Source organism: Ornithorhynchus anatinus, chromosome 3, assembly GCF_004115215.2.
Source record: "Ornithorhynchus anatinus isolate Pmale09 chromosome 3, mOrnAna1.pri.v4, whole genome shotgun sequence".
NCBI lineage: Eukaryota > Metazoa > Chordata > Mammalia > Monotremata > Ornithorhynchidae > Ornithorhynchus > Ornithorhynchus anatinus.
Window position 1 is genome coordinate 3,949,994 of NC_041730.1, and position 27,382 is coordinate 3,977,375.

The window sequence follows — 27,382 nt, forward strand, 5'->3', positions numbered from 1 at the left end:
CCGGAGCCCGGCTCGGAAGTGTGTCCCTCTGCCGTCGCCGGTTGGGATGTGACTCCGGTGGCCTTCGTCTGTCAGTCTCGGAGACCTCGGCGGTGTGGCCCGAGGGGCCGCGGGACGCCAGCTGAGCCCCGGGCCCCACTCCCAGGCTTGTGCCATGATGGCCGGAGCCCGGCTCGGGACGTGGGCCCGGCTTCCGCCGCTCCTGTCTCTCCTGCTACTGCTGTGCCCTGGCGTATCCGAGGCCCAGGGTGAGTAAAGGGGCTCCGGGGGGAGCAGACTGGGGGATGAGGGCATGCTCGGAAGCGGGGGGCAAGTCGGACCGGACAGCACAGAGGCAGAGAAAGGCTATATCTTGGCCAGCAGCACGGAGGCAGGGGGAAGTGGCACTGTGGGTGCTCGGAGGATGGGGAAGGCTAGATTGGGGGAGCGTGGAAGGGGAAGAGGAGGACTTTACTGGGGGAGCACAGAGGTGGAGGAAGGCTGGACTGGGGGAAGCAAAGAGGTGGAGAAGAGCTGTACTGGGGGTATACGGAGGTGGGGGAGGGCTGTACTGCGGGAGCATAGAGGTGGAATAAAGTCGAATAAGGGCAACACAGAGGGGGGAAACACAGGTTGGGGGAAAGATGAATTTGGGGAGCACAAAAGTTGGGGAAGACTCAATTAGGGGAGCGCAGGGGTGGAGGAAAGCTAATTTAGGTGAACACAGAGGTGAAGGAAAGTTTAATGGGGGAGCATTGAGTTGGGGGAGCACAGAAGTGGCAGAAAGCTGAATTGGGGGGAGCAAAGAAGTGGGGGAAGGCTGAACTGGGGGAGCACAGAGGTTGGGGAAGGCTGAATTGGTGGGGGAGAGCTGTATGGGGGAGCATAGAGGCGGGGGAAAGTAGAACTGGGGAGCCTGGAAGGTGGGAAGACTGGGTTCGGAGGTCCAGAAGACTGAAGACTGCCTGCCTGCCTACCTGCCTTCCAGGGCTCCAAGCTTGTGAATTGGCCTGGAAAGTCACTGAAGTCAAGGAGAACTCCCTGCCCAAGGAGGCCATTGCCAACATCAGCGTGCCGGAGGGGCAGGGCCTGCACCTGGATGAATCCATCCACCAGGACATGTTCAGAGTCGAAGGCCACCAGCTGTTCCTGACCGAGGCCCCGGACTATGAGGTCAGGCTGGGCCGGGGGAGCTGAGACCACTAGGGGCTGGGGCTGTTGGGAGCACTGGGGGGCTGGGGATGTTGGGAGCACTGGGAGGCTGGGGATGCCGGGACCACTGGGAGGCTGGGGATGCCGGGAGCACTGGGGGGCTGGGGATGGTGGGACCACTGGGGGGCTGGGGATGCTGGGACGGCTGGGGAGGCTGGGACCACTGGGAGGCTGGGGAGGCTGGGACCACTGGGAGGCTGGGGAGGCTGGAGAGGCTGGGAGCACTGGGAGACTGGGGATGCTGGGAGCACTGGGAGGCTGGGGATGCTGGGAGCACTGGGGGGCTGGGGATGGTGGGACCACTGGGAGGGTGGGGATGGTGGGACCACTGGGAGGGTGGGGATGGTGGGACCACTGGGGGGCTGGGGATGGTGGGACCACTGGGGGGCTGGGGATGGTGGGACCACTGGGGGGCTGGGGATGGTGGGACCACTGGGAGGCTGGGGATGGTGGGACCACTGGGGGGCTGGGGACGCTGGGACCACTGGGGCAGTTGCAGCTGGGATGGGGTGGGAGGAGTTGAGAACAGACTTGTTTTCTAAATCCCCCTCCCCCATGGGGACCCCCCAGTCCTCCCCCAGGAAAATCCTGGAACTGAGACACCCCCATCCCCACCCCCCGGACCCCCAACCTTGGCATCAGGGTCTAATCTCAGGATCTGAGTCCAGTGGGGCTGGGAATCCAGACTCCTCTCCACCACCACCAACCAGGCAGTGACGGCCATTCATTCATTCATTCATTCATTCATTCGTATTTTTGGAGTGCTCACTGTATGCACAGCACTGTGTTGAGCACTTGGGAGAGGACAATAGAACAGTAGAACAGACACATTCCCCCCTGCTAGACTATGAGCCCCTTGTCGGGTAGGGATTGTGTCTATCTGTTGCCGAATTGTACTTTCCAAGCGCTCAGTACAGTGCTCTGCACATAGTAAGTGCTCAATCAATACAATTGAATGAATGAACGCCCACAAGGAGCTCACAGTCGAGAGGGGGAGAGAGACGTGACTAGAAATCAATATTTTTTCATTCATTCATTCAATAGTATTTATTGAGCGCTTACTATGTGCAGAGCACTGTACTAAGCGCTTGGAATGAACGAGTCGGCAACAGAGACGGTCCCTGCCGTCTGACGGGCTTACGGTCTAATCGGGGGAGACGGACAGACGAGAACGATGGCGATAAATAGAGTCGAGGGGAAGAACATCTCGTAAAAACAGTGGCGACTAAATAGAATCGAGGCGATGTACATTTCATTAACAAAATAAATAGGGTAATGAAAATATATACAGTTGAGCGGACGAGTACAGTGCTGAGGGGAGGGGAAGGGAGAGGGATACGTCCCCTAGGTGGGGGGGGGGGGGCCGAGGAAGGCTGAAGCCCCCTCTCCATCACCCTGGGGCAGTAAGAGGGTCCCCAGCACGGCCCCCTCCCACCCCCCAATCGCTCCCCACCCACACTGGGTGAAGTCTGATAGTCCCTGTGAGAAGATGCTCTGGGACAGGAGTCAGTCAGGCCTGGGCAAGAGAGGAGCGGGGTCGCCCGGCAGGTCTGGGGGTGGGTGGAAGCCGGGTGGAGGGGCGGGGGGAAGCTTGGGGCGTTGGGGGGCAGCTAACAGGTCTCTGTCCAACTTCCTGCCCCCCCAAGCCCAGTTATCCCAGTAATAACAATAATCATTACAGTAGAGAAGCAACATGGCATAATGACTAGAGCACGGGGCCTGGGAGTCAGCAGGTCATGGGTTCTAATACCCGCTCCGCCCCTTGTCTGCTGTGTGGCCTCGGACGAGTCCCTTCACTCTCTGTGCCTTAGTTACCTCATCTGTAAAATGGGGATGAAGTCTGTGAGCCCCACGTGGGACAACCTGATTCCCTCGTATCTACCCCAGGGCTTAGGACAGTGCTTGGCGCATAGGAAGCGCTTAACAAATACGAACATTATTATTATTATTCTCTGGGCCTCAGTGACCTCATCTGGAAAATTGGTATTGAGACTGTGAGCCCCACGTGGGACAGGGACTGTGTCCAACCCCATTTGCTTGTATCCACCCCGACACGTAGTGCAGAGGCTGGCACACAGTGAGCTCTAAACAAATAACATAATAATAATAATAATAAATAATACTGAAGTGCTTACCTTGTGCCAAGCACTCTTCTAAGTGGTGGGGTAGATTGAGATTTCCCAGGTTGGACCCAGTGCCTGTTCCCCATAGGGCTCACACTCTTAATCCCCATTTTACAGATGAGAGAACTGAGGCCCAGTGAAATGACTTGCCCGAGGTCACACGGCAGACAAGTGGTGGAGCCGGGATTAGAACCCACCACCTTCTGTCTCCCGGACCTGGGCTCTAGCCACTAAGCCGCACCGCTTCTAAGACCCCCAGACCCCAGATCTAGACCCCCTGTCTGTGTCTCCATGGCAGACAAGGGTAAGGGAGAGAGCCTGGAGGGTGGAAGGGGAGGGGGCGGGAGGGAAGGGAGAGACTGGGCTCGTTCACTCTTACTGGGAAGAGCTGGTCCCCCTTGGATCCCCCACATCCAAGTGCGGAAGCGGTGTAGCCTAATGGCTGGAGCCCCGGCCCGGGAGACAGAAGGTTCCGGGTTCTAATCCCAGCTCCAGCACCTTGTCTGCTGTGTGACCTCGGGCCAGTCACTTCACTTCTCTGGGCCTCAGTTCCCTCATCTGGAAAATGGGGATTGAGACCGTGAGCCCCATTGTTGGCCAGGAACTGTGCCCAACCTGATTTGCTCATACCCACCCCAGCGCTTAGTACAGTGCCTGGCACCTAGTAAGTGCTAAACAAATAACACAGCGTGGCTCAGTGGAAAGAGCATAGGCTTTGGAGTCAGAGGTCATGGGTTCGTATCCCGGCTCTGCCACTTGTCAGCTGTGTGACTGAGGGCAAGTCACTTAACTTCTCGGTGCCTCAGTTCCCTCATCTGGAAAATGGGGATTAAGACTGTGAGCCCTCGTGGGACAACTTGATTCCCCTGTGTCTACCCCAGCGCTTAGAACAGTGCTCGGCACATAGCAAGCGTTTAACAGATACCAACATTATTATTAACACAATTATTATCATCAAACACAACAGCAGATACCCAGCCGGTCTGGCTCTGTGGGGGGCAGGACAGGGCCCCAGAAGGCCGGACTGTCCCATCCAACCTGGGCCGGCTGGTCACTTCGAGAAGGGCCCGAAGACCGTAGAGGCCGCGGGTCGGTCCGGGGGTCTCGGGCTTGAACCTGCCCCCCAAATGGGGGGTGTTGGGGGACTGGTGGCGGGAGCCGGTGACCTTTGACCTGTCCCGCAGACGAACCAAACGCTGATGGCCTACCTGGTGTGCAAGAAGGGCCAAAGCCCGGTGAGCATGGGCCGTGGGGGAGGGGGCCGGCCGGCGGGGGGAGAGGACCCGGGGGGAAGAGACCCCCCGCGGAGGCCCAGGGGTCAATCCATCCATCAACGGTTTTTACTGAGCGCTTACTGTGTGCCCAGCACTGTACTAACCATTTGGATAATGTCTGTTCCATTGTTAGATGCGAAGCAGCTCAGTCTAGGCTGGGGGTCAGAAGGACCTGGGTTCTAATCCCGGCTCCGCCACTTGTCTGATGTGTGGCTGTGGGCAGGTCACTTCACTTCTCTGGGCCTCAGTTCCCTCATCTGAAAAATGGGGATGGAGACTGGGAGCCCCATGTGGGCAGGGACCCGGTCCAACCCGATTAGCTTGTATCCACCCCAGCGCTTAGTACAGGGCCTGGCCCATAGTAAGCGCTTAACCAATACCACAGTTCAGTGCCATTCATCGATGGTATTTACCGTGTGCAGAGCACTGGACTAAGCGCTTGGAGTAGACAATAGAAAAGAGCTGGTAGATACATTCCCTGCCCACCGGAAGCCGACAGCACCCCATTGCTTAGTACAGTGCCGGGCTCACTGTAAGCGCTTAACCTATCTCTAAATTCCACAATTATCATCATTAGAGGGAGACTGGAGACAGGGGGTTGGAGTAGCTAGGTGTCTCGCGGCCTGAGGAGACTGAGGCGGGGGGGGGGGGGAGGCCTGAGGGCCGTGTGACCCTGGGCCAGTCCCCTGACCGTGCTGGGCCCCGCCCACCCCCAGGTCTCACGGCTGAACGTGTTAGTGTACGTTGGCAACGTGAACGACAACGGGCCTGTTTTTCGTGAGCCCCAGCTGACGGTGAACGTGAGCGAGGTGTGTTGGATGTGGAACGCCCGCTCTGGGGGAGGGGAGGGAGCCAGGCCGCGTGCCCTGGAGGGGGGCGACCCGGGTTGCGGGGAGTGGGTAGGTCGGTGGGAGGTCTGGAACTTGTGTGGAACTCCTTTCTGGGGTCTGGGCCGGGCTGCCCGGGAGGGTGAAGGGGCAGGCCGCGGGGGGCCGGGAGTCCATCCGTCTGTCCATCCGCTCCAGGACACCCAAGTGGGCACGGTGGTCATCTCAGAGGACCGGCTGCAGGCAGAGGACAAGGACGGGGATACCCTGTTCTACGAACTTCAGGGCCTCAATCCGGTAGGCGCCCCCTCCCCTCACCTCATCCATGCCCACCCCTTCCCCCATGTCCCATCCCTCACCCACACCAGGTCCATGTCCACCCCCTTGCCCAGCCTCTCGTACGGCCCCACGCCCAACCCGTGTCCACTTCCTGCCCGAGCCCACTGGGCCTTACCCCCCATCTCTGCACCGGGACCACCCCTCAAGGACCGAGCGTTGTCGGGGGGCTTCTGGGCCAGGAGCGGTCACTGCCTACCTGCCTCAACTGGGCAGGGGTGTCCGGGCACCTAGCCTGACCCAGCGGGGGGGGAGGTCCAGAGATCTCTGGGGCCCTGGAGGATACAGGATTTCTGATTTTCCCTCCTCCGTCTCCCTTCTGCTTCGCCCGTGTCCTTGGAACTGTCCCCTTTAAGCGCTTGATATTTTCCCCCCTCCCTCTGCCCCACAGCATTCATGTCCAGATCCGTTATTTATTCCCTTATTATCTGTCTCTCTCTAGACTGTAAGCTTGTTGTGGGCAGGGAAATTGTCCTTTTTTTTTTTTGTTTTCTCACAAGCGCTTAATACAGTGCTCCGCGCACAGTAAGCACTCAATACATTCATTCACTCAAAGGGATTTACTGAGTGCTTACTGTGTGCAGAGCACTGTACTAAGCCCTTGGGAGAGTCCAATGCAACCATCCATTCACCCTACTGAAGATGCACCTTCTCCAAGAGGCCTTTCCAGACTAACCCCCGCTTTTCCTCAGCTCCCCGTCCCTTCCGCCTCACCACGACTCGCTCCCTTTGCTCTTCTCCTCTCCCCTCCCCACAGGACATATGTATATGTGTCTATATCTATAATTCTATTTATATTGCTGCTTATTTACTTGAATTGATGTCTTTCTCCCCCGCTTTAGACTCTGAGCCCGTTGTGGCCAGGGATTGTCTCTCTCTATTACTGTATTGTACTTTCCAAGTGCTTAGTACTGTGCCCTGCACACTGTAAGTGCTCAATAAACATGATTGAATGAATGAATGAACGATAATAAGGATGAGTAAGTGAATGAATGATCTCCCTCCTCCCTCTCCCTTCTGTGTCACCTTTTGTCCTTGAAGGGTTTGCTATTCCCTCCCTCAGTCCCACAGCACTGAAGTCCAGATTTGTAATTTCTTTCTATTAATGTCTGTCTCTCCCTCTAGACTGTAAGCACACTGTGGGCGGGGAATGTGTCTACCAACTCCGTTAAAACGTGCGGCATGGTATATTCATTCGTTCCTTCGATCGTATTTTTGGAGCGCTTACTGTGTGCGGAGCACTGGACTAGGTGCTTAGGAGAGGACAATACGACAGATACATTTCCTGCCACAACAAACTGACAGTCCAGAGTGGGGGAGACGGATATTAATTTAAATAAATAAAAGATATGGACATGAGTGGCGTGGGGCTGGGAGGTGCACAAAGGGAGCAAGTCAGGGCGACGCAGAAGGGAACGGGAGAAGTGGAAAGAGAGACTTAGTTGGGAAGGCCTCTTGGAGGAGATGGGCCTTCGATTAGGCTTTGAAAGGGGGGAGAGTAGTTGTCTGTGGGATTTGAGGACGGGGAGCGATCCGGGCCAGAGGCAGGACGTGGTTAAGACGGGTGAGACCGACGCGCAGTGAGAAGGTTGGTATTAGAAGAGCGGGGTGCGCAGGCTGGGTTGGAGGAGAGCAGCGAGGTGAGGTAGGAAGGGGGCGAGGGGATGGACGGCGTAAAAGCCAATGTGAGGAGGTTTTGCTTGATGCGGAGGTGGACGGGCAACCCCTGGAGTCTTTTGAGGAGTGGGGTGACACGTCCTGAACGTTTTTTGTAGAAAAATGATCCGGGCATCAGAGTGAAGTATGGACTGGAGTAGGGAAGGCAAGAGGCTGGGAGGTCAGGAAGGAGGCTGATGCAGTCATCCGGGTGGGATCAGCGTGGCTCAGTGGAAAGAGCACGGGCTTGGGAGTCAGAGGTCATGAGTTCGAATCCCAGCTCTGCCACTTGTCAGCTGTGTGACTGTGGGCAAGTCACTTCACTTCTCTGTGCCTCAGTTCCCTCATCTGGAAAATGGGGATGAAGACTGCGAGCCTCACGTGGGACAACCCGATCACCCTGTATCTCCCCCAGCGCTTAGAACAGTGCTCAACACATAGTAAGCGCTTAACAAATACCAACATTATTATTGTTATGAGTGTTTGTATTAACGTGGTAGTCATTTGGACGGAAAGGAAAGGGCGGATTTTAGCAGTGTTGTTAAGATGGGGCTGACAGGATTTAGTTGATGGATTGAATATGTGGATCGAATGACAGAGAGGAGTTGAGGGTAACACCAAGATCAGAGAAGCAGTGCGGCTCAGTGGAAAGAGCCCGGGCTTTGGAGTCAGAGGTCAGCGGCTCGGCCACTTGTCGGCTGTGTGACTGTGGGCGAGTCACTTCACTTCTCGGTGCCTCAGTTCCCTCATCTGTAAAATGGGGATTAAGACTGTGAGCCCCACGTGGGACAACCCGATTCCCCTGTGTCTACCCCAGCGCTTAGAACAGTGCTCGGCCCATAGTAAGCGCTTAACAAATACCAACATTATTATTATTGTTACAGGCTTGCAAGACGGGAAGGGTGGTGGTGCCGTCTACAGTGATGGGAAAGTCAGGGGGAGGGCAAGGTTTCGGTGGGAAGATAAGGAATTCCGTCTTGGAAGTGTTAAGCTTTAGGTGATGGGAGGACATCCAAGTAGTGATGGCTGGAAGGCAAGAGGAAATGTGAGACTGCAGAGAGAGAGAGAGATCAGGAAGCAGCGTGGCTCAGTGGAAAGAGCCTGGGCTTGGGAGCCAGAGGTCATGGGTTCGAATCCCACCTCTGCCGCTTGTCAGCTGTGTGACTGTGGGCCAGTCACTTCACTTCTCTGGGCCTCAGTGACCTCATCTGGAAAATGGGGATTAACTGTGAGCCTCATGAGGTGTCCCTGATTACCCTGTATCTCCCCCCAGCGCTTAGAATAGTGCTCTGCACATAGTAAGCGCTTAACAAATACCAACGTTATTCTCAGGACTGGAGATGGAGATTTGGGAATCATCCGCATAGAGGTGGGAATTGAAGTCATGGGAGCAAATGAGATCTCCAAGGGAGGGGGTGTAGGTGGAGAATAATAATGTTGGTATTTTTAAGCGCTTACTATGTGCAGAGCACTGTTCTAAGTGCTGGGGGAGATACGGGGTAATCAGGTTGTCCCACGTGAGGTTCACAGTTAATCCCCATTTGATAGATGAGGTAACTGAGGCCCAGAGAAGTGAAGTGACTTACCCACAGCCACACAGCTGCCAAGTGGCAGAGCCGGGATTCAAACTCATGACCTCTGACTCCCAAGCCCGGGCTCTTTCCACTGAGCCATGCTGCTTGGGAACTCAGAACTGAACCTTGAAGGACCCCCCTCATTCAGGGGGTGGGAGGCAGAAGAGGAGCCCACGAAAGAGACCGAGAATGAACGGCCAGAGAGATAAGCGGAGAACCAAGAGAGGACAATATAATGGAATATGGTGTATGGTGTAATGGATAGAGCAAGGGCTTGGGAGTCTGAAGGTCAGGGTTCGAATCCCAGCTTTGACACTTGTCTGCTGTGTGACCTTGGGCAAGTCACTTGACTTCTCTGGGCCTCAGTTCCCTCATCTGGCAAATGGGGATTAAGACCGTGAGCCCCAGGTGGGACAGGGCAACCCTAGCTGCTCCTATCCACCCCTGCTCTTAGTTCGGTGCCCGGCGCATAGTAAGAGCTTAACAGATATCGCAGTTGTTATGATTATCACTCTACCAAGCGCTTTGGACAGTGCACTGCACCAGCAAGCCCTCACTAAATACGATCGATTGAGTCAAAACAGCTCAAGACAGAGCCCGGGGCAGGGGGTTGGTGGGGGAGGCAGGGGAGAGTGTCTATGCCCTGTGTTCTCTCTGTCTCCCCGCTTGTCTCTGTCTCCCCGCTTCTCTCTGCGGTCTCCCCCTCAGCCCCGCTCTCCTCTTTCTCGCCCTTGTCGACCCTTGCAGGACGCAAACAATTACTTCGCCCTGGTGGCAGTGAACAACCCGGCCATAAAGTTGAACCAGACTCTGGACTATGAGAGAAACGACTCTATGACGTTCCACCTCATTGCCCGGGTCAGTGTCCCGTCGTCTCCCAGCTCCGGCTCTCCCTGCCTCCGTCCCTCGGCGCCCTGGGCATTGGCCTGGTTCCCTTGCCGTGTGACCTGGGGAAAATCGCTTCACCTCTCTGGGCCAGGCTGCTTCCGCGTCTCCTGAGCCTTGGTTTGGTCCCTTGCTGTGTGAGCTGGGGAATATCGCTTAACCTCTCTGAGCGAGGTTGACGCCGAGGTCCTTGAGCCTTGGTTTGGTCACTCGCTGTGTGATCTGAGGAATGTTGCTTAACTGGATAAATTCCTGGCATGGCCAGGCTCTGGGTGGGGTTTCCAGGGGTGGGACTTCTGGACTTGGTGACATCACTGGGTGGGACCGGGGTCACAGGTCCTCCTGCTGCTCCCCCTCCCCTACCTCTGGAGAAGGTGGCCTAATGGGTAGAGCCCGGGCCTGGGAGACAGAAGGCCCTAGGTTCTAATCCCGGCTCCGCCACTTATCTGCTCTGTGATCTTGAGCAAGTCGCTTCCCCCCTCAGCGTGGCTCAGTGGAAAGAGCCGGGGCTTGGGAGTCAGAGGTCATGAGTTCGAATCCCAGCTCTGCCACTTGTCAGCTGGGTGACTGTGGGCAAGTCACTTCACTTCTCCGTGCCTCAGTGACCTCATCTGTAAAATGGGGATTAACTGTGAGCCTCACGTGGGACAACCTGATGACCCTGTATCTACCCCAGCGCTTAGAACAGTGCTTGGCACATAGAGCTTAACAAATACCAACATTATTATTATTATTACCTCTAGGCCTCAGTTCCCTCGTGTGTAAAAGAGGATGAAGATTGTGAGCCCCATGTGAGATGGGCACAGTGTCCGATCTAATTAGCTTGTATCAACTCCAGCGCGTAGTCCAGTGTCTGCCACTGGACCCACCTCTAGGCCTCAGTTTCCTCTTCCGTAAAATGGGGATGAAGACCGGGAGCCCCACGCGAGATGGGCACAGTGTCCAATCTAATTAGCTTGTATCAACCCCAGCGCTTAGTCCAGTGTCTGACACATAGTAAGCTCTTAACAAATGCCATTAAAAAAATAAAAGGGGGCAGCTGCTTCCTCAAGCCCTCGGGCATTCGACTTGATACTCTCTGGAGGCTCCCCTTCTAGATCATAAGCTCTTCGTGGGCAGGGAATGTGTCTGTTTATCGTTGTATTGTCCTCTCCCAAGCTCTTAGCACAGTGCTCTGCACACAGCAAGCACTCAATAATAAGAATAATAATTATTATTATGGTATTTGTTAAGCACTTAGTATATGCCAAGCACCATACTAAGCGCTAGGGTAGATTCAAGCAAGGCAGGTTGGACTCGGTCCCTGTCCCCCGTGGGGCTCACAGTTTCAATCCCCATTTTACCGATGAGGGAACTGAGGCCCAGAGAAGTAAAGTGACCGGCCCAAGGTCACGCAGCAGACAAGTGGCAGAGCCCGGATTAGAACCCATGACCTTCTGACTCCCACTAGGCCATAAATAGGATTGTCCGAACGGCTGATGATCCCGGGCCCCCTGCCCCAGCGTGGGGTGGCCACAGGAGGGTTGGTGAGGTGGGAGGGGGCAGGTCCTGGAGGGGAGGGGGTGACCGTCCCCGCGTCCGTCCGTCCGTCGGCAGGACACGCAGGACCCCAACGATCCAGGCGGTCACAACGCCACGGCCACGGTCACCGTGAGCATCCAGCAGGCGGACCTGCGGCCCCCCTGGTTCCTGCCCTGCGCCTTTACCGACGGCAAGATCTGCATCAACACCGGCTACCGAGGCTCCATCCCCATCGACAAAGTCCAGGTACCGGCGGCGGGGCCCGGGGGGAGCCTCAGGCCGCCCCCCAGCAAAACTCCTCCTTAGCTAGTTTCGGGGAGGGCCCGAAAAGCTGCGTGGCATAGTGGGTAGAACCTGGGAGTCGGGAGGTCATGGGTTCTAATTCCGCCTCTGCCACTTCTGTATGACCTGGGCCAAGTCACTTTGCTTTACCCGGCCTCATTTTCCTCATCTGGAAAATGGGGATTGAGACTGGGAGCCCCATGTGGGACGGGGACTGTGTCCAACCTGATGACCTTGTATCTAACTTGGGACAGTGCCTGGCACATAGTAAGCGCCTAACAATTACCATAACGATTATTATTAAGTGCCTAACAAATACCAGAAAAAAAAGATGCTGGGTGATGAGAAGCCAGGGGGCCTGTGGAGCTGAGTTAAGGGGCAGGAGCCCATAAAGGGCTGGATGGGCACCCCCAAAAATCGTCGCTCCTCCTCCCCAGGGTGACCTGTGGGTCAGCCCCCTCCTTTGGCCTCAGGGCCCTGAGGATCCAGAAGTTGGAACCCACCAGTTTGTGCAAGAGGCCCGGATCATGTAAAACCACAGATAATCCAAATCAGGGAGGCACCGAGGCACTGGTGACGGGAGTGGACAGGGAGAGGGGGACAGAGGGAGGGAGAGAGGGGAGGATGGGGAGAGAAAGAGAAAGATAGGGAGGGAATAGGGGGAGGGAGAGACAGGGAGAGGGAGAGGGAAAGGAGAAGAGAAGAGGGGGAGAGAGAGATGAGGGAGAAAAGGGGGTGGGGAGGGAGAATAATAATAATAATGGCATTTGTTACTATGTGCCAAGCACTCTTCTAAGCGCTGGGGTAGATACAAGGTTCTCAGGTTGTCCCACATGGGGTTCACAGTCTCCCCATTTTCCAGATGAGAGAACTGAGGCAGCGAGAAGGTAGGTGACTTGCCCCAAGTCACACAGCTGACAAGTGGCGGAGGCAGGAATAGAGCCTACGACCTCTGACTTCCAAGCCCGGGCTTTTTCCACTAAACCACACCACTTCCTGAGGAAGAGTGAGGAGAGAGGGTGGGGGGAGGAGAGGGAGGAGGGGAATAGTGAAAGGGGAAAGGGAGAGAGAGAGCAGCACGGTCATTGAGTGTGGGCATGTAGAAATCGGAGTTGGAGAGTTTCCAGTCCTCTACCAGCCTCGACGACGGAACGGAGAGTCCGTGGCTAGTGAGTGGCGGGCCACCTGCTACCGGTCAAAACTCCCCCGTGCTGGGCGGCGGCTGCCCGCGAGAGAGTCGAGGGCGGAGACTCGAATTGACGGCGCGGAAGAAGGCAGTGGTCAACCTCTTCCGGATTGTGTCCGAGAAAACTCCATGGATCCACCACCTGAACGGTTGCAGGGGGAGGTGGGGCCTTCTGGGCCAGATGTGTCCACGGCGTCACTACGGGTCAGAGACGACTCCCTGGCATAAGACAGGACAAAGAGAAGGGAAACTCTCCGCTAGAAGGAGCTTAGAAAAAAGTGATAGGTGGCCGGCGGTGTGGACGACCTGCAGCCAGCGCCGACAACCCACAGCACAGGCCACCCGCAGTGTGGATAACGCACAGTGCGGATAACAAGCTCTGCAGATAATCCATGATGTGGACACCCCGCGGCACAGACAAACCACAGCGCGGTTAACCCACGGTGCGGATAACCCACAGGGAAGATAGCCCACAGTGCATCTATCCCTCAGTGAGGATAACCCACAGCACAGATGTTCCACAGCATGTCTACCCTACAACATGGACGACTCACGCGCAGATGTTTCACAGCGCTTCTACCCTGCAGCGTGAACAACCCACAGCGCAGATGTTCCACAGCATGTTGACAGCGTGGACGACCCACAGCAAAGACGTTCCACAGTGCAGATGGCTCTCAGTGCGGAAAACCCACAGCACAGATGGTCCATAGTATGTTTATAATGTGGACAACCCACAGCGCAGGCCACCCACAGTGTGGATAACGCACCGTGCGGATAACACGCTCTGCAGATAATCCATGATGTGGACACCCCGCGGCACAGACAAACCACAGCGCGGTTAACCCACGGTGAGGATAACCCACAGGGAAGATAGCCCACAGTGCATCTATCCCTCAGTGAGGATAACCCACAGCACAGATGTTCCACAGCATGTCTACCCTACAACATGGACGACTCACGCGCAGATGTTTCACAGCGCTTCTACCCTGCAGCGTGAACAACCCACAGCGCAGATGTTCCACAGCATGTTGACAGCGTGGACGACCCACAGCAAAGACGTTCCACAGTGCAGATGACTCTCAGTGCGGAAAACCCTCAGCACAGATGTTCCGTAGTACGTTTATAACGTGGACAACGCACAGCACAGATGTTCCACAGTGCGGATAAGCCACAGCACAGAGCTTCCACAGTGTGGATAACTCACAGTGCGGATAACCCACAGCACAGATTTTCCACAGTGTTTCTACCCTATTGTGTGGACAACCTATAAACAACTGTTTCACAGTGCTTCTACCCTACAGCACGGACCACCCACAGGCAGATGTTCCACAGCGTGTTTATAGCGTGGACAACCCACGGCACAGATGTTCCACAGTGCGGATATCTCACAGCACGAATAACCCACAGCACAGATCTTTCACAGTGAGGAGATCTCAGGGTGCAGATGTTCCACAGCCCACAGCGTCGACAACTCTCCGCACAGATGTTCCACAGGGCGGATAATTAACAGTGTGGATAATTCACAGCACGGATGTTCCACAGGGCGGATATCTCACAGAGCAAATAACTCACAGCAAGAACAATAAACAGCCTGGACATTCCACAACGTGACTGTCCCACAAATTGAATATCCCACAACGCCGATATCCCACAGCCCGGACGATCCACCGTGTGGATAATCCACGGTGTGGATAATCCAGGGCCAGGCTATAGGGAAAATTAGTCCAGTTGTACTCTTGGCCTGCTTATTATTAAGGTGCCTGTTAAGCGCTTACTATGTGCCAGGCACTGTTCTAAGCACTGGGGGAGATACATGGTAGTCAGGTCATCTCATGTCTTAAGCAGGAGGGAGAACAGATGTTAGATCCCCATTTTACAGTTGGGGAAATCCAGGGAACTGTTGGATCCCCATTTTACAGTTGGGGAAACTGAGGGACAGAGAAGGGAAGTGACGCTGACCTCTCCCCGTGGCCTTACTGACCCCCTCCCCTTGACCTCGCTGACCCCCTCCCGGCCCCCCGGGACTATCATTTCTCTGCAGACGGAGGCTGTGACTCTATACCCCGGTCCCCTCAAAGCCATCGACGGTGACAGGGCCATCGATGAGGAAATCCAGTACCGAATTTTATATGGTAAGGGGACGGGGGGGTCCCCACCCCGCCGACCCACCCCCGCTAACCTCTCCGCTTTAGGGGAGCCCCCTGTAGTCACCGCCGAGCCCCCGGACGGGATGGGGGAGCCTCTGGGTCCCCTGAAACCCTGGGTGCCTCACATTTCTGTCCCCCTGGGCTTAGTGGGGTCTGGGCAGGGCAAAGTTCAGCCTCACTAGGGCTGGGGTTGAAGTCTGGACCGATGAGGAAATCAATCACGGGTATTTATTCGTTCATTCAATCGTATTTATTGAGCGCTTACTCTGTGCAGAGCACTGAACTAAATGTTTGGGAGCGTAATAATAATAATAATCATCGCGGTCTCTGTACAATCCCGACTCTGCCGCTTGTCAGCTGTGTGACTGTGGGCAAGTCACATCCCTTCTCTGTGCCTCAGTTCCCTCATCTGTAAAACGGGGATGAAGACTGTGAGCCTCACGTGGGACAACCTGATGACCCTGTGTCTCTCCCAGCACTTAGAACAGTGCTCTGCACATAGGAAGCGCTTAACAAACACCAACCTTATTACAATACAGCGATAAACAGACACATTCCCTGCCCACCCCAAGCTTACGGGGGGAGACAGCCATGAATAGAAATAAGCACTTACTGTGCGCAGAACACTGACCAAAGCGTTTGGGAGGGGACGATACAAGAGTCCGCAGACGTTTCCTACCCGTAAGGGCGTTACAGCCCAGAGCGGGAGATCGATAGCGTTGAGAGGCAGCATGGCTCAGCGGCTAGAACCCCGGCCGGGGAGTCCGAAGAAAATGGGTTCTAATTCTGGCTCCGCCACTTGTCTATGTGACCTTGGGTAAGTCACTTAACTTCTCTGGGCCTCATCTGTAAAAAGGTGGTGAAGACTGTGAGCCCCATGTGGAACAGGGACTGTGTCCAATCCGATTTGCACGTATCCACCCCAGGGTTTAGGACAGTGCTTGGCACATAGTATGTGCTTAACAAGTACCATAATTATTATTATCATTTGGTAGAGTGCGCTGCATAGAGTTGGTGCACGATAAACCCTGTCCACTGGGAGTTTACAGTCTAGAGGGGGAGACGGACATTAAAATAAATTAAGGATCTGGACATTTTAATAATAATTATTATTATTATGGTACTTGTTAAGCGCTTACTATCGGCCCAGCTGGGATAGATCCGAGTTAACCATGTTGGACCCAGTCCCTGTCCCTCATGGGGCTCACAGTCTTCATCCCCATTTTCCCGACGAGGGAAATGAGGCCCAGAGAAGTGAAGTGTCTTGCCTCAGGTCACATGGCAGACACGTGGTGGAGCCGGAATTAGAACCCAGGTCCTTCTGACTCCCATTAAACGCGGCTTTTTATAAGTGCTGCGGGGCTGAGGGTGGGTTGAATATCAAGTGCTTAAAGAGGTCAGATCAAGTGCACGGGTGACACAGAAGGGAGAGGGAATAGAGGAAAGGAGGGCTTAGTCAGGGAAGACCTCTTCGAAAAAAATGGGATTTCATCAGGCTTTGAAGACTAATTAATTAATGATGGAATCTGTTAAGTGCTTACTATGTGCCAAGCACTGTTCTAAGAGCTGGGATAGATACGAGGTCATCAGGTTGTTCCACGTGGGGCTCACAGTCTTCATCCCCATTTTACAGTTGAGGTTACTGAGGCGCAGAGAGGTTAAGAGGCTTCCTCTAAATCACGCAGTTGACAAGTGGCGGAGCCGGCATTAGAACCCAAGACCTTTGACTCCCAAGCCCGGGCTCTTTCCACTGAGCCACGGGGAGAGTAGTGGTGGTCTTTTAGATATGAAGAGGGAGGGTGTTCCAGGTCAGAGAGATGTCAAGGATAATGCCAAGGTTACAGGGCCGGGGCTGGGGCTAAGGATGGGGCTGGGACAATTGGAGACAATTGGAATAATACTAATACTAATGGTATTGTTAAGCGCTCACTATGTGCCAAGCACTGTTCTAAGTGCTGGGTTAGATACAGATTAATCAGGTTGGACAAAGTCCCTGTCCCACATGGAGCTCTCTCCTTGTTGCTGAATTGTACTTCCCAAGCGTTCAGTCCAGTGCTCTGCCCACAGTAAGCGTTCAATAAATACGATTGAATGAATGAATGGAGCGCTTAGTGAAGGAATGAATCCAGTCCAGGTTCTCAACGAGCTTACAGTCTACAGGGATTCATTCAATCGTATTTATTGAGCACTTACGGTGCGCAGAGCATTGTACTAAGCACTTGGAAAGTACAATTCAGCAATAAAGAGGGACAATCCCTGCCCACACTGGGCTCACAGTCTAGAAGGGGAGCTGGGGAGCCTTTGTGGGGGGAGGGGGATGGTGACCCCCACCCCGTGTCCTTTCAGGAAACACCAATGACACGTTCAAGATAGACTCCAAGACGGGCAGCATCACGATGACCAAAGCCGTCCACACCAACATGACCTTCAACCTGGGCATCCTGGTGAGGCTGCGGGGACGGTGGGTCCGGTCCCCGGGGAGGGCTGGGGACCCCCGCTCGGTGCCCCCGTCCGGCCTCCACCCTCCACGCCGGTCACCCTGCCCCCTCCCTCCATCCCCGTCCCTTCCCCAGGCCGAACAGGTGATCAATAAACAGAGATGGAGCACCACCCAGGTGACGCTGCAGGTGGCTGTGGGTAACGCTAACCAACCAGTGTTCGAGAAGCAGCAGTACCGGGGCACCCTACCCAGCGGCAGCGGGCCCAACGTTCCCGTCAGGGACCTGGCGGACCCCAGCAGCCTTCTCATCCTCAGGGCCACCGACGCAGACTTCCAAAGTGTAATGGGTTGCGGGATGAGGATGGGGTGGGGGGGAAGGGTGTGGGGCAGGGGAGGAGCACGGGGAAGGGATAAGGGACAGGGGTATAAGGCCGGGGAGGGGCATGGGAGAGGGGCACAGGGCCAGAAGAGGGGCAATGGTTAGGGGCATGGGGCCAGAGGAAGGGCATGGGGCAGGGACATCAGGGAGGGACACAGGAAAGGAGCACAGGGCCAAGGAAGGGGTTTGGGGCAGGGGCGCAGGGCCAGAAGAGGGACAGTGGGCAAGGGGGAGGGGCATGGGGCCGGGGGGAGCATGGGGCAGAGTTATGAGACCGGGTGGGGGGCATGAGGCGGGGGCACGAGGGAGAGACCCAGGGCGGGGCCATAGGGCCAGGGGAGGGGCATGGGACAGGGGCACAGGGCCAGAGGAGGGGCAGGGGCAGGGCCCTGTGTCCAGGAGAGGGGTACAGGACAGAGGCATGGGGCCAGGGGTGGGGCTTGGGGCAGGGGAAGGGGAAGGGCAAGAGGCCCTATTCTCCACCTGCCAGCTGCCGATCTGCTTGGTATGCCACCTGCCCGTAACTCCTCCACCCCAGGCCTCTCTTAATAATAATAATAATGGCATTTGTTAAGCACTTACTATGTGCCACACACCGGACTAAGCGCTGGGGTAGATATAAGTAAATCGGGTTGGACACAATCCCCGTCCCATGTGGTGCTCACAGTCTCCATTTTACAGATAAGGTAACGGAGGCCCAGAGAAATGAAGTGACTTGCCCAAGGTCACACAGCAGATAAGTGGTGGAGCTGGGATTAGATCCCACGACCTTCTCACTCCTGGGCCCGGGCTCTGTCCATGACGCCCACTCCATGCCCTTTGCCCACCTCACGCCTACCCAGTAACTATTGCCCCCACTGGGCTTCCCCGAGCCGGAAGCTGGTCCCTTCTGCCGAAGGGGCAAGAGCCCGGGGTAAGCGCTGGGGTAGATACAGGGTCATCAGGTTGGCCCACGTGAGGCTCACAGTTAATCCCCATTTGACAGATGAGGGAACTGAGGCCCAGAGAAGTGAAGTGACTTGCCCACAGTCACGCAGCTGCCAAGTGGCAGAGCTGGGATTCGAACCCATGACCTCTGACTCCCCAGCCCGTGCTCTTTCCACTGAGCCGCGCTTCTTCTCAATAAGCAGACATATTTGGCATAGCGGATAGAGCACGGACCTGGGAGTCAAAAGGTCATGGGTTCTAATCTCAGCTCCGCCACTTGTCTGCTGCGTGACCTTGGGGCAGGTCACTTCACTTCTCTGTGCCTCAGTCACCTCGTCTGTAAACTGAGAATTGAGAGCGGGAGTCCCACGTGGGACAGGGACTGTGTCCGACCCAATTAGCTCGTATCCACCTCAGCTCTTAGTACGGTGGCTGGCACACACTAAGCGCTTAACAAATACCATAAATATTATTATTATGATCATTAGTCCCCACCCACAGCGAGCTTACAGTCTAGCGCTTAGTAAGTACCCTAATTAGTCCAGTACGCTGTACGTGGTAAGCGTTCAATAAGTACGACGGAAGGAGTGACTAGAGTAGGCGAGCCCCTCGGCCGGCGAGGACCGCTGCTCACGCATCACCCTGGCCGGGTTTTTCAGGGCTACAATCCGGCCATCCGCTACCGCGTTCTGGGGAACGACCTTTTCGACGTGGTCCAAGGGATCGTGTTGACCAGGGCCAAGCTGGGGGAAGCGAAGACGTTCTCCATGAAGGTGAGCTCCCTTCTCCGGGGCCGGGGGTTCCGAGAGCGGGGCAGGGGGGCCGGGGAACGAGCGGGGAGGGCGTGCCAAGGTGCCCGCTGCCGAGGCCCAGACCACCCGAGGGCCCGCTGGGGAACCGGCTGGAAAATGAACTAGCAGACCTGTGGTGAGGGTAGGTCCCGTCCCTCCTCCTGGATCGGAGAAGCAGCGTGGCTCAGTGGAAAGAGCCCGGGCTCGGGAGTCAGAGGTCATGGGTTCGAATCCCGGCTCCGCCGCTTGCCAGCTGGGTGACTTTGGGCAAGTCACTTCACTTCTCTGGGCCTCAGTTCCCTCATCTGTAAAATGGGGATTAAAACTGTGAGCCCCACGTGGGACGACCTCATCACCTTGTATCCCCCAGCGCTTAGAAGAGTGCTCTGCACATAGTAAGCGCTTAACCAATACCACTATTTATTTTTATTTATTTTATCCACACCTCGGGGACTGCTGGGGTGGGGGGCTGCTCCCCTGAATCTGAGAAGCAGCAGGGCTTGGAAGGCAGAGAACCTGACCTGAGTTCAAATGTTGCCTCTGGCGCTTGTCTGCCGGGTGACGAGTTACCTAACTTGTCTAGGCCTCGGTTTCCTCGTCGGTAAAATGGGGATTCAATCCTACTCCCTCCTACTTGGACGGTGAGAGCCCTATGAGGGGCAGGGATTGTGTCTGATCTGATTATCTTGTCTTTTACCCTAGCGCTTAATACAGTCCTTGGCACCTAGAAAGGGCTGAACCAATTCCCCTAGTGTTATTCATTCAGTAATATCTATTGAGCGTTTACTATGTGCAGAACACTGGACTAAGCGCTTGGAATGGACAATTCCGCAACAGAGAGAGACAATCCCTGCCCATCGAGGGGCTTACAGTCTATTAATAATGTTGGTATTTGTTAAGCGCTTACTCTGTGCAGAGCACTGTTCTAAGCGCTGGGGTAGATACGGGGTAATCAGGTTGTCCCACGTGAGGCTCACGGTCTTCATCCCCATTTTACAGATGAGGGAACTGAGGCCCAGAGAAGTGAAGTGACTCGCCCACAGTCACACAGCCGACAAGTGGCAGAGCCGGGATTCGAACCCATGACCTCTGACTCCAAAGCCCAGGCTCTTTCCACTGAGCCACGCTGCTTCTCTAGTTATTAGTAACTATTATTATCTAGTATCTATATAACTAGTATCTAGTTAGTAGTAGTAGCGGCACGGCCTAGTGGCAAGAGCACCTGCTTGGGAGTCGGAGGACGTGGGTTCTAATCCCGGCTCTGCCGCCTCTCTGCTGTGTGGCCCTGGGCAAGTCACTTCACTTCTCTGGGCCTCCTTTCCCTCATCTGTCAAATGGGGATTAAGACTGTGAACTCCATGAGGGACGGGGACCCCGGCGCTTCGTTCAGTGCCTGGCACGTAGTAAGCTTTTAGCAGGCACCACAGTTATTATTGTCATTATCCCCCAATTCCATCCCCGAGTCCCGGACCCCATCCCCGTCCAACCCCATGCCCCAGCCCCCGGAAGCCCCATCCCCGCGGTCCGGGCCCTTCCCCCGCAGGTCGAAGCTCTGGACGAGATGACTTTCGATAAAGCCGAGACGGATCTGGAGGTGACGGTCACAGCTGGCCCAGGTGGGTTCCTTCAGAGGGGGGCGGGGGACCGAGGGTTGGAGGAGGGCAACCCGCCGACCCCTTCGCCCTAGTCTGCGGGGCGTTGGGGGTCTCTCCAACCCTGAAACGTGGCCCAAGGGGGTCCAATCCAGCCCCGGCTGGGCCGTTTCCCCCCAGAGGCTTATGGAGACGGAGACCTCCGGGTATGACCTATGACCTCTGGCTCCTAGGTCAGGCCCAGCCCAGTTCTGCCCCAAGGGATCGGACCTGCTGAAGCCCCAGGGCAACTGAGGCAGGACGGGAGACGGGGGGCCCCTGGGTACGGCGGGGCCGGGGGCGGCAGCGCGGGCTCTGGTCCTCTCCACTAACCCCGGCGTCTGGTGTCCCCGCGGGGGCCCCGAAAGGTGGGACGACGGCCGTCCCCACCTCGGCCACCAGCGGTACCCCGGCCCCTACCCCTGAGACATCCGGCCCCACCTCCACACTGCCCACCGCCACCCCCACGCCCACACTGTCCGGATCCACCGCCACCCCCTCGCCCACACTGTCCCGATCCACCGCCACCCCCTCGCCCACATCGTCCGGATCCTCCGCCCCGGCCTCCTCCACCACCACCATCACCACCACACAGACGGGCCCCAGCCCCGAGTCCCCCCAGACCTCCAGCCCCCCAAACCCCACCCCCTCCCGCAGCCCCCTCTCCACCACCAAGACCAGCCCGGGGGCAGGGACCCTGACCCCCATCCCGGGGGGTTCCACCGGCACCACCCCACCGGGATCTACGACGGGAAACCCCGAGCCATCCACTCCTGCGGTGACTACGGGGCAGACTAACCGCCCCCCTGATTCAACAGGTAACCCCACCGCCACGCCCCCCAAACTCGGGTCCTCGCTGTCACCTCTGCCCCCCCCCCCCCGGGGGTGGCTCCGTTCTGCCGGTGGGGGTCGGGATCCCGCCTCAGCCCCCCGGCCCACCCGGGGCCTTCGCCAGAGCCCGGTCCGCTGGCCGTGTGCGCCCGGGACCGGGAGGCCGAGAAACAATGACCGGCGGGGGTAAGGGAGGGTGGGTGGTGTTGCCGGGGAGTGTCCTCCAAGAGGCCTTCCCTGACTAAAGCCCCCTTTCCTCTTCTCCCACTCCCTTCTGCGCCGCCCTGATTCGCTCCCTTTATCCGTCTCGTCCTCCCAACCCCGCACCGCTTATATCCGTCTCCGTCATTTATTTATTTCTATCCATGTCTGTCTCCCCGTCTAGACCGTAAGTTCTTTGTGGGCAGGGAACGTGTCTGTTTACTGTCTGCACTGTACTGAGCGCTTTGGAGAGTACTACTAGACTGTAAGCTCGTCGTGGGCAGGGAACGTGCCCGCTTATTGTTAAATTGTACTCTCCTAAGCACTTACTACAGTGCTCTGCACAACGAAAGCGCTCAGTAAATACTATTGAATGAATGAATGCCTGAATAGAACAGTAAAAAGACAATTCCCTGCCCACAGCGAGCTTGGGCAAGGGTCCCGGGCCAGAGGCCGGACCCCTGACTGCCTCAAGGCTCAGTCCTTCGCCCCACCCTCTAAATTTTTTCCACGCCATCATTTTTTCCACCACCCCTCCCCGGTGGAACCCCTCTCTCATTCATTCATTCATCCGTATTTATTGAGCACTTACTGTGTGCAGAGCACTGTACTAAGCGCTTGGGAGAGGACAACGGAACAATAAGCGGACACGTTCCCTGCCCACAACGGGCTTCCAGTCTACAGAGAACTGTCCCTCCCCCACATCCGTATCCCGTTCTTCCAAGCCTGGTGCCAGCTGGGAGAGTTGCCAGTCCTGGGATCCGGATGCCATCCTCTTTGGCCTCCCCTCCAGGTCTGCCCTCCAGGCCGGGATAGGAACGCACCCCCAACCGCACCCCTCGGGCCTGCTCTGGCCGCACAGTCCAGTTTCCGGCTGACAGCGGCCCAGGTGACCACGTTAATCATCAACCCCGGAGCTGCAGAGGCTCAAAGTCCTGGGTTTGAGACTCACCCTGCCCTCCCAGCCTCGGTGCTGGGGCACAGAGGGGCCAGGCACCTCCCTGGGGACCGGCTAGGGGAGAGGAAGGACACCCTGAGGAGGAGGGTGCGCGGCGCGTGATCGAGCCCGGGCTCCGTCCTTCCCATGCTGTGTGACCTCAGTCGGTTCTCCACGGTCTCTGCGTTTCCACGGTCTCAGTGCACAGGTGCATAATAATAAGATTATTAAGCGCTTCCTATGTGCCAGGTACTGTACTAAGTGCTGGAGTGGATACAAGCAAATTGAGTTGGACACAGTCCCCGTTCCACGTAATATAATAATAATGTTGGTATTTGGTAAGCGCCTACTATGTGCAGAGCACTGTTCTAAGCGCTGGGGTAGATGCAGGGTAATCAGATTGTCCCACATGAGACTCACAGTCTTAATCCTCATTTTACAGATGAGGTCACTGAGGCCCCGAGAAGTTAAGCGACCTGTCCACAGTCACCCAGCTGACAAGTGGCGGATCCGGGATTCGAACCCATGACCTCTGCCTCCCAAGCCCGTGCTCTTTCCACTGAGCCACGCTGCTCCCCATGGGAGCTCCCCACTTTACAGATGAGGCAACCGAGGCACAGAGAAGTAAAGTGACTTGTCCAAGGTCACACAACAGACAAGTGCTGAAGTAGGGATTAGAATCCAGATCCTTCTGACTCCCAGGCCCGGGTTCCTCGCCGCTCACAGCCGTAGCCCCACCTCCAGGAGGTCTGCCCGCTGTAGCCCCAGGTCTGGGGTGAGAGGGGGCTGAGGGAGCCCAGTTTGGGGTGGGGAGGTGACCCAGGGGGTCCTCGAGAAGGAGGAGGACACCAGCACAGACCCAAGCCCAGAGAGACCCCACCCCACCACTCCACATGCTCATAATAATGTTGGTATTTGTTAAGCGCTTACTATGTGCAGAGCACTGTTCTAAGCGCAGGGGTATACAAGGTAATCAGGTCGTCCCACATGAGGCTCACAGTCTTAATCCCCATTTTACAGATGAGGTAACAGGCACAGAGAAGTGAAGTGACTTGCCCACAGTCACACAGCTGACAACTGGCGGAGCCGGGATTCAAACCCATGACCTCTGACTCCCAAGCCCGGGCTCCTTCCACTGAGCCACGCTGCTTCCCTAAACACTTGTCATATCCCTTAGGGACCCTCTCCCTAAGGCTGGGGTCACACCCCTTCACCCCCCTTAGGGACCCTCCCCCAAGTGAGCAGCTTGGCCTAGTGGAAAAGGTCTGGGCGTCAGAGGACCTGGATTCTAATCTCTGCTCTGCCACTTGTCTGCTGTGTGACCTCGATCAAGTCACTTCACTTCTCTGTGCCTCACTGATCTCTTCTGTAAAAAATGGGAATTAAGAATGTGAGTCCCATGTGGGACAGGGATTGTGTCCAACCTGATTAACCTGTATCTACCTCAGTGCTTAGAACAGTGCTAGGTATATAGTAAGCGCTTAAGTACCATAATCATTATTCACTTCTCTATGCCTCAGTTCCCTCATCTGCCAAATGGGGATTCGATCCCCATTCTCTGCCCTACTTAGCCCCATGTGGGACCTTATGATCACGTATCTACCCTAGTGCTGAGTACAGTGCTTGGCACACCTTGAGCGCTTAAATACTACAATTATTAATTATTTAGTTCTGGGATTCCACAAGGTCACCCCTTAGGGACCGTCTCCCAAGTGCCGGAGCCTCACCTGGTCATCCCTTAGGGATCGGCCCCCAAGTGCGGAGACTCCACCCAGTCATCCCTTCGGGACCGCCTCCCAAAAATATCAGGCCCCTACCAGGTCGCCTCTTGGGAACCGTCTCCCAAGTGCCGGGGTCTCGTGGGAAAGGTTGAGGCCCGAGCTGTGAAGGGGAAGCATCATCCAGGCCGTTTGTCCGCAGAGGGGGTGCCCGTCTTGATCGAGAAGTCCAAGTACTCCCAGGACATGGCGATCCTCGGTGGGGTCCTGGGGGCTCTCCTCCTCCTCTGCCTGGTGGCCCTCGGGGTCCTGCTCTACAAGCAACACAGGTCTCGGTTCCAGACTTACTTCATGACTAAATCGGTGAGAGAGTCCTCCGGGGCCCGTTGGACGAGGCAAGGTGGGCAGAGACGGAGTCTCTGGGGGGGAGAGACAGTTCTCTGGCCATTGATAGAGAAGAGGGGGGTGGGGATTTGGTCCTAGTATTCCTATCTTGGGAGAGGCAGAGGGAACTTGGGACAAGATGTCCTCTTGGGTTTATATCCTGGGGGCGGGACCGGAGTTTAGGGCAGGGGCTGAGGGAGATCTGGGTTGGTCGACGCAAGGGGCCGGGGGAATCTGGGATGGTTGGGGGAAGAGTCTGGGATGGTCAGGGCGGGGCGATGGAGGAGTTTGGGATGACCGGGATGGGGGAGGGGGCTGGATGGTCGGATGGTCTAGGATGGTCGGGGGTGGGGCACAGGGGTGGAGGAGTCTGGGATGACCAGGGGTTGGAGCAGGGGGCTGGAGGAGTCTGGGATGGCCAGGGGTGGCCCAGGGGACTGGAGAAGTCTGGATAGTTGGGGGAGGAGTCTGGGATGAGCAGGGTAGGGGGGTGGAGGAGTCTGGGGTGGCCGGGGTTGGGACGGGGGCTGGGGAAGTCTGTGACGGTCGGGACAGGGCGCCGGAGAAGTGTGGGGTGACTAGGGATCCGAGTAGGACGCTGGAGGAGTCTGGGATGGCCAGGGCAGGGGGGTGGAGGAGTCTGGGGTGGCCAGGGTAGGGACAGGGGGCTGGGGAAGTCTAGGATGGTCAGGGGGTGGGGCAGGGCGGTGGAGGAGTCAGGGATGGTCAGGTCAGGGCAGGGCGCCAGAGGAGTCTGGGGTGACTAGGGATCAGAGCAGGATGCTGGAGGAGTCTGGGATGGCCAGGGCAGGGGGGTGGAGGAGACTGGGGCGGCCAGGGGTTGGGTCAGGGGGCTGGAGGAGCCGGGGATGGCCGGGGGTTAGGGCAGTGGGATGGAGGAGTATGGGTTGGTCAGGGCAGGGAGCTGGAGGAGCCTGGGATGGTCAGAGTGGGAGTCTGGGATGAGCAGGGTAAACACCAACCTAGGCCCCAAGGTCTGGACACCCGATAGTCCTTCACCACCCAGGGCTTCCAGTGGCCACTCTCCATGGGATCAGGGACCCCCAAGACCCCCACCCTCCCCGGGAGCCCAACTCCGGCTCCGGATCCCCTCCCCTCTTTCCATCCCCACCATCACCCTCAGCCACGGTCTCCTCCCTCCTAGCCGGACAAGGACCCCAGAGGCATTCACATCAACCCGAGTTTCCTGGACGAAGAGTCTCCCACCTGGGAGACGCCCCCAGAACCCGAGCCGGAGAAGAAAGCCATGCCCGTCGACCAGAACGAGACCCCCTGGGACAAGGCTAAGAGCGGCCCGCCGTCGCCGCCCCCCACGGAGGGTGATGTCCCCCAAGCCCCCTCCGGGGAGGAGGACTCCGAGAGCGACAAGGAGGTGAAATCCATCCTGACCAAGGAGAGGAAGCCGGAACAGAACGGCTACAAGGCGGTGTGGTTCGGAGAGGACATCGGGGCCGAGGTGGACGTGGTGGTCATCAATGACCGGGTCGGGGATGAAGAGGAGGAGGAGGAGGAGGAGGAGGGAGAAGAAGGGGAGAAGCAGCAGGAGGAAGAGGAAGAAATAGCGAATTCCATTCAATTCACATCCTTCCGGCCGGCGCGAGACCAGGCCGGCACAGAATCCAACGTCTCCCACATCTGAGGGGGCCCAGGGAGTGGTTGACCCCTCTGCGGGACAACTGAGGCCAGAGGTCAAAGGTCATCACGTCTCGGCCACCACCTGACTGCTCAAATAGTACCCGGGCTCCGCGGGAGGCACGGCGAGGGTAGGAGGGTGACTGCCCCAGGTCCAACTAGGATCTTCCGAAAGGAATTTGTCAAGCGCTTTCGGTGTGTCAGGCACTGTACTAAACGCCGGGGTGGATACAAGATAATGGGGTTGGACGCAGTCCCTGTCCCACACAGCGCTCACGATCTTAATCTGTGATTAAACTGAGAAGCAGCGTGGCTCAATGGAAAGAGTTCGGGCTTGGGAGTCAGAGGTCATGGGTTCTAATCCCAGCTCCGCCACTTGTCAGCTGTGTGATTTTGGGCAGGTCACTTAACTTCTCTGGGCTTCAGTCACCTCATCTGGAAAATGGGGATGAAGACTGTGAACCCCACGTGGGACAAGCTGATCACCT

The 27,382-nt window shown here is 56.7% G+C and overlaps 1 protein-coding gene across 2 annotated transcripts; it reads left to right on the forward strand.

Moving 5' to 3' along the window:
• CDHR5 (cadherin related family member 5) lies at positions 1-27,135 on the forward strand. 2 transcript variants are annotated; one of them, XM_029059396.1, is made up of 15 exons: positions 1-248; positions 968-1,152; positions 4,499-4,549; positions 5,305-5,397; positions 5,614-5,712; positions 9,729-9,839; positions 11,463-11,633; positions 14,897-14,987; positions 17,349-17,446; positions 17,576-17,782; positions 19,408-19,521; positions 21,083-21,155; positions 21,539-21,988; positions 25,060-25,220; positions 26,407-27,135. In XM_029059396.1, the coding sequence occupies exons 1-15, from the start codon at positions 155-157 to the stop codon at positions 26,899-26,901; spliced, it is 2,493 nt and encodes an 830-aa protein (XP_028915229.1). In that variant the 5' UTR covers positions 1-154; the 3' UTR covers positions 26,902-27,135. The 2 variants fall into 2 exon arrangements, with proteins under 2 accessions (XP_028915229.1, XP_028915230.1); XM_029059397.1 differs by lacking the exon at positions 21,539-21,988.
• Positions 27,136-27,382: the final 247 nt, after the last annotated feature.

Excerpts from the sequence above, each read along its gene's own strand:
- CDHR5 (XM_029059396.1), top strand. The coding sequence starts at position 155 with ATGATGGCCGGAGCCCGGCTCGGGACGTGGGCCCGGCTTCCGCCGCTC. Across the intron at positions 249-967 it reads TGGCGTATCCGAGGCCCAGG|GGCTCCAAGCTTGTGAATTG; the intron begins GTGAGTAAAGGG and ends CCTGCCTTCCAG. Across the intron at positions 14,988-17,348 it reads CCAGTACCGAATTTTATATG|GAAACACCAATGACACGTTC; the intron begins GTAAGGGGACGG and ends GTGTCCTTTCAG.